The 2,388-nt window shown below is 47.4% G+C and overlaps 1 protein-coding gene across 1 annotated transcript; it reads right to left on the bottom strand.

Annotated features, from left to right (window-relative positions):
• Positions 1–291: 291 nt before the first annotated feature.
• On the bottom strand, positions 292–2,054 carry LOC105061559 (malvidin galactosylase UGT88C3-like). Its single transcript, XM_010945646.3, has one exon. The coding sequence runs from the start codon at positions 1,945–1,947 to the stop codon at positions 502–504; it is 1,446 nt and encodes a 481-aa protein (XP_010943948.2). The 5' UTR covers positions 1,948–2,054; the 3' UTR covers positions 292–501.
• Between the last annotated feature and the right edge of the window lie 334 nt (positions 2,055–2,388).

Genomic DNA, 2,388 nt, shown 5'->3' with positions numbered 1-2,388 from the left:
TGCAATGAGCATCATGATGATGTTTTTTCATCACTGAAGTTTTTTTTATGATGAAATTGATGTTTCTGATGATTTTTATCATCATAAATAGTCATTTTTGTTGTCATGCTTGTTGGCATATTTATAGAAAAGATATATTATTTATTGCATGAACACTATGGACCTTGAATAATAAGATATGAAGTCTTCACTTGCATAAAAATTCCACCACTTGTTAATATTCTGTCAATATACTTTATTTTTCAAACAAGATATATTGTGATTGATCTATCTTTTATTTAAGCAAAGATATGCAATAATTAGAAATAGGAGCTCATTTATATAATGACATCAAAGCCATTGATGCTTCGATCACTGTCATTCAAGCTTTTCCTTGCATGTACAGTATATGTCATGACTAGCCATAACAAATGCAACATTACCCCAAGAAACCAAGCTCACCCATGGGAACATTCAATATGATAAGCACAGTATATCTCGCAAGAGAAAAAATGCAGCATTTCAACATTTGGTCCAAACCGTCCCTTTTCTTATTTCCTCCGCCAGCTGCTCCATGTAAACATAGGACGAGCCCCCTTTGCTCATGGCCTTCCTACTCGCCCCTCTCATTTCTGCAGCCTTCGCCCTTACCTTCCTTCCCTCCTCAGAGTTCCCCATCAAACACCTTACTCCCCTCTCCAACTCCTCCGCTCCCACGAATCCCCCACCCTTTCTGTCCACCTTGAGCTCCATCGCCACCCCAATCTCTCTCGCCATCTCGAGGGCATTCAGATGCTGCTCGGCAAAAAGCGGCCACCCGAGCATCGGCAACCCAAACCACAAGCTCTCCAGGATCGAATTCCACCCGCAGTGGGTCACAAATCCCCCCACTGCTCCGTGTGCCAGTATCTCCATTTGGGGCACCCAAGATGGCCACACCAGTCCCCTTCCTCTATTCCTCTCCAAGAAACCTTCCGGCAACGCCTCCGCCAAATTCGCGTCGACCTGATGCCGGAATTTTCCCGTCGAAGGAGCTCGCAGGCACCACAAGAACCGGTACCCGCTTCGCTCCATCCCGAGAGCCATCTCTCGCACCTGTGGAGCTCCGAAGCTGCCCATGCTCCCGAAGCACAAGAAGACCACCGACGCCGGTGGCTGCCCATCCAGCCACTTGATGCACTCGTGCCGTTCTGAATTACCTCTGTCTTTCTTGTCCTCGAGAGCGATGACGGGTCCTACCGGATAGATGGCCGGCGTGGGGCGGCTTGGCACGCAGAGGCCCTCCATCATCGCCTTCAGTGGCCCGGGCTCTAGCTCCATCAAGGTGTTCACTATAATGCCCTTGGCTTCGAGCAATCGTTTCCCGTGGTAGAGGAACCAGGTGTAGACCGGGCTCTTCTTGTTCAGGAAGGGACTCGGCATGTACAGCGGCGGCACGGGGGGCACTCCCGGGATGTCAACATCGCCTTCCAGTTCCTCGAATTCTACTGGAATCCTGTCGTGGAGAGCTGGAAGGTGGAGCGAGGTGGCGAGCATGGCTGCGGTGGAGGTGAAGAAGATGTATGACGAAATGCCGAGCTCGTGGGCCACATCGATCATGGTGGTGCCAAACATATCGAGAACCAGTGCGGCGACGGGGATGGAGGATTGGGTTATGGCGGCTTTGACGTGGGGCTTGTGGCTCTGGATGAACATGGAGATGAAGTCCTCCACCCCCTGGCTGTCAGTGGGTGGGTCGACGGGGGGGAGGTTTTGGAAGCGGATGTCGAGGCTGGAGGAGGAGACGGACTGGATGTAGGAGGAGATGGTGGAGATCGACGCGGGCTTGGGGGGTTGGATGACAAGGACGTTGATGGAGAAGAGATTGTCAGGGGTTTGGTGACGGAGAAGGAGTTTGGCCGTCTCTACCATGGGTATCAGGTGGCCAGCACTCCACAACGGCAAGAAGACGAGCCCGAGCTTGCCCATCCTCCCGTCCGTCCGTCCGTTCCTCCTTCTCCCTCTTCCTTTCTCGGCTTTTCCAGGAGTAGGCTTGCTTTGTTTTTGTTTTTTGTTTTTGGTACATCGCTTTATTACTACTTCTAAACAAAAAGTTGAAATGAAAGAAAACGGGAGTGGTTTGGTTCGGACTTTAATTCAGGCTGGTCGACTGGTACTGGACCATTAGTAAAAGACTGACTTGATAGCAAAGTAGTTGCAGAGCATGGAGAGAATGGTTCAGATATATTTATTTTTATATTTAAATTTATTTAAATATAAATAAAAATTTAAATATAATATTTATATTTTTTTATATATATTAAAATAAAAAATAGATATGAATATGGATAAATAACTACATAATTCGTATCCGAATATCTGATTCTATTAATAATACTATGTGAGATAGAACACATGTATTTTTTTTAA

The sequence above is a fragment of the Elaeis guineensis genome, chromosome 6, assembly GCF_000442705.2.
Source record: "Elaeis guineensis isolate ETL-2024a chromosome 6, EG11, whole genome shotgun sequence".
NCBI lineage: Eukaryota > Viridiplantae > Streptophyta > Magnoliopsida > Arecales > Arecaceae > Elaeis > Elaeis guineensis.
This window is presented reverse-complemented; position numbering and strand designations above follow the sequence as displayed.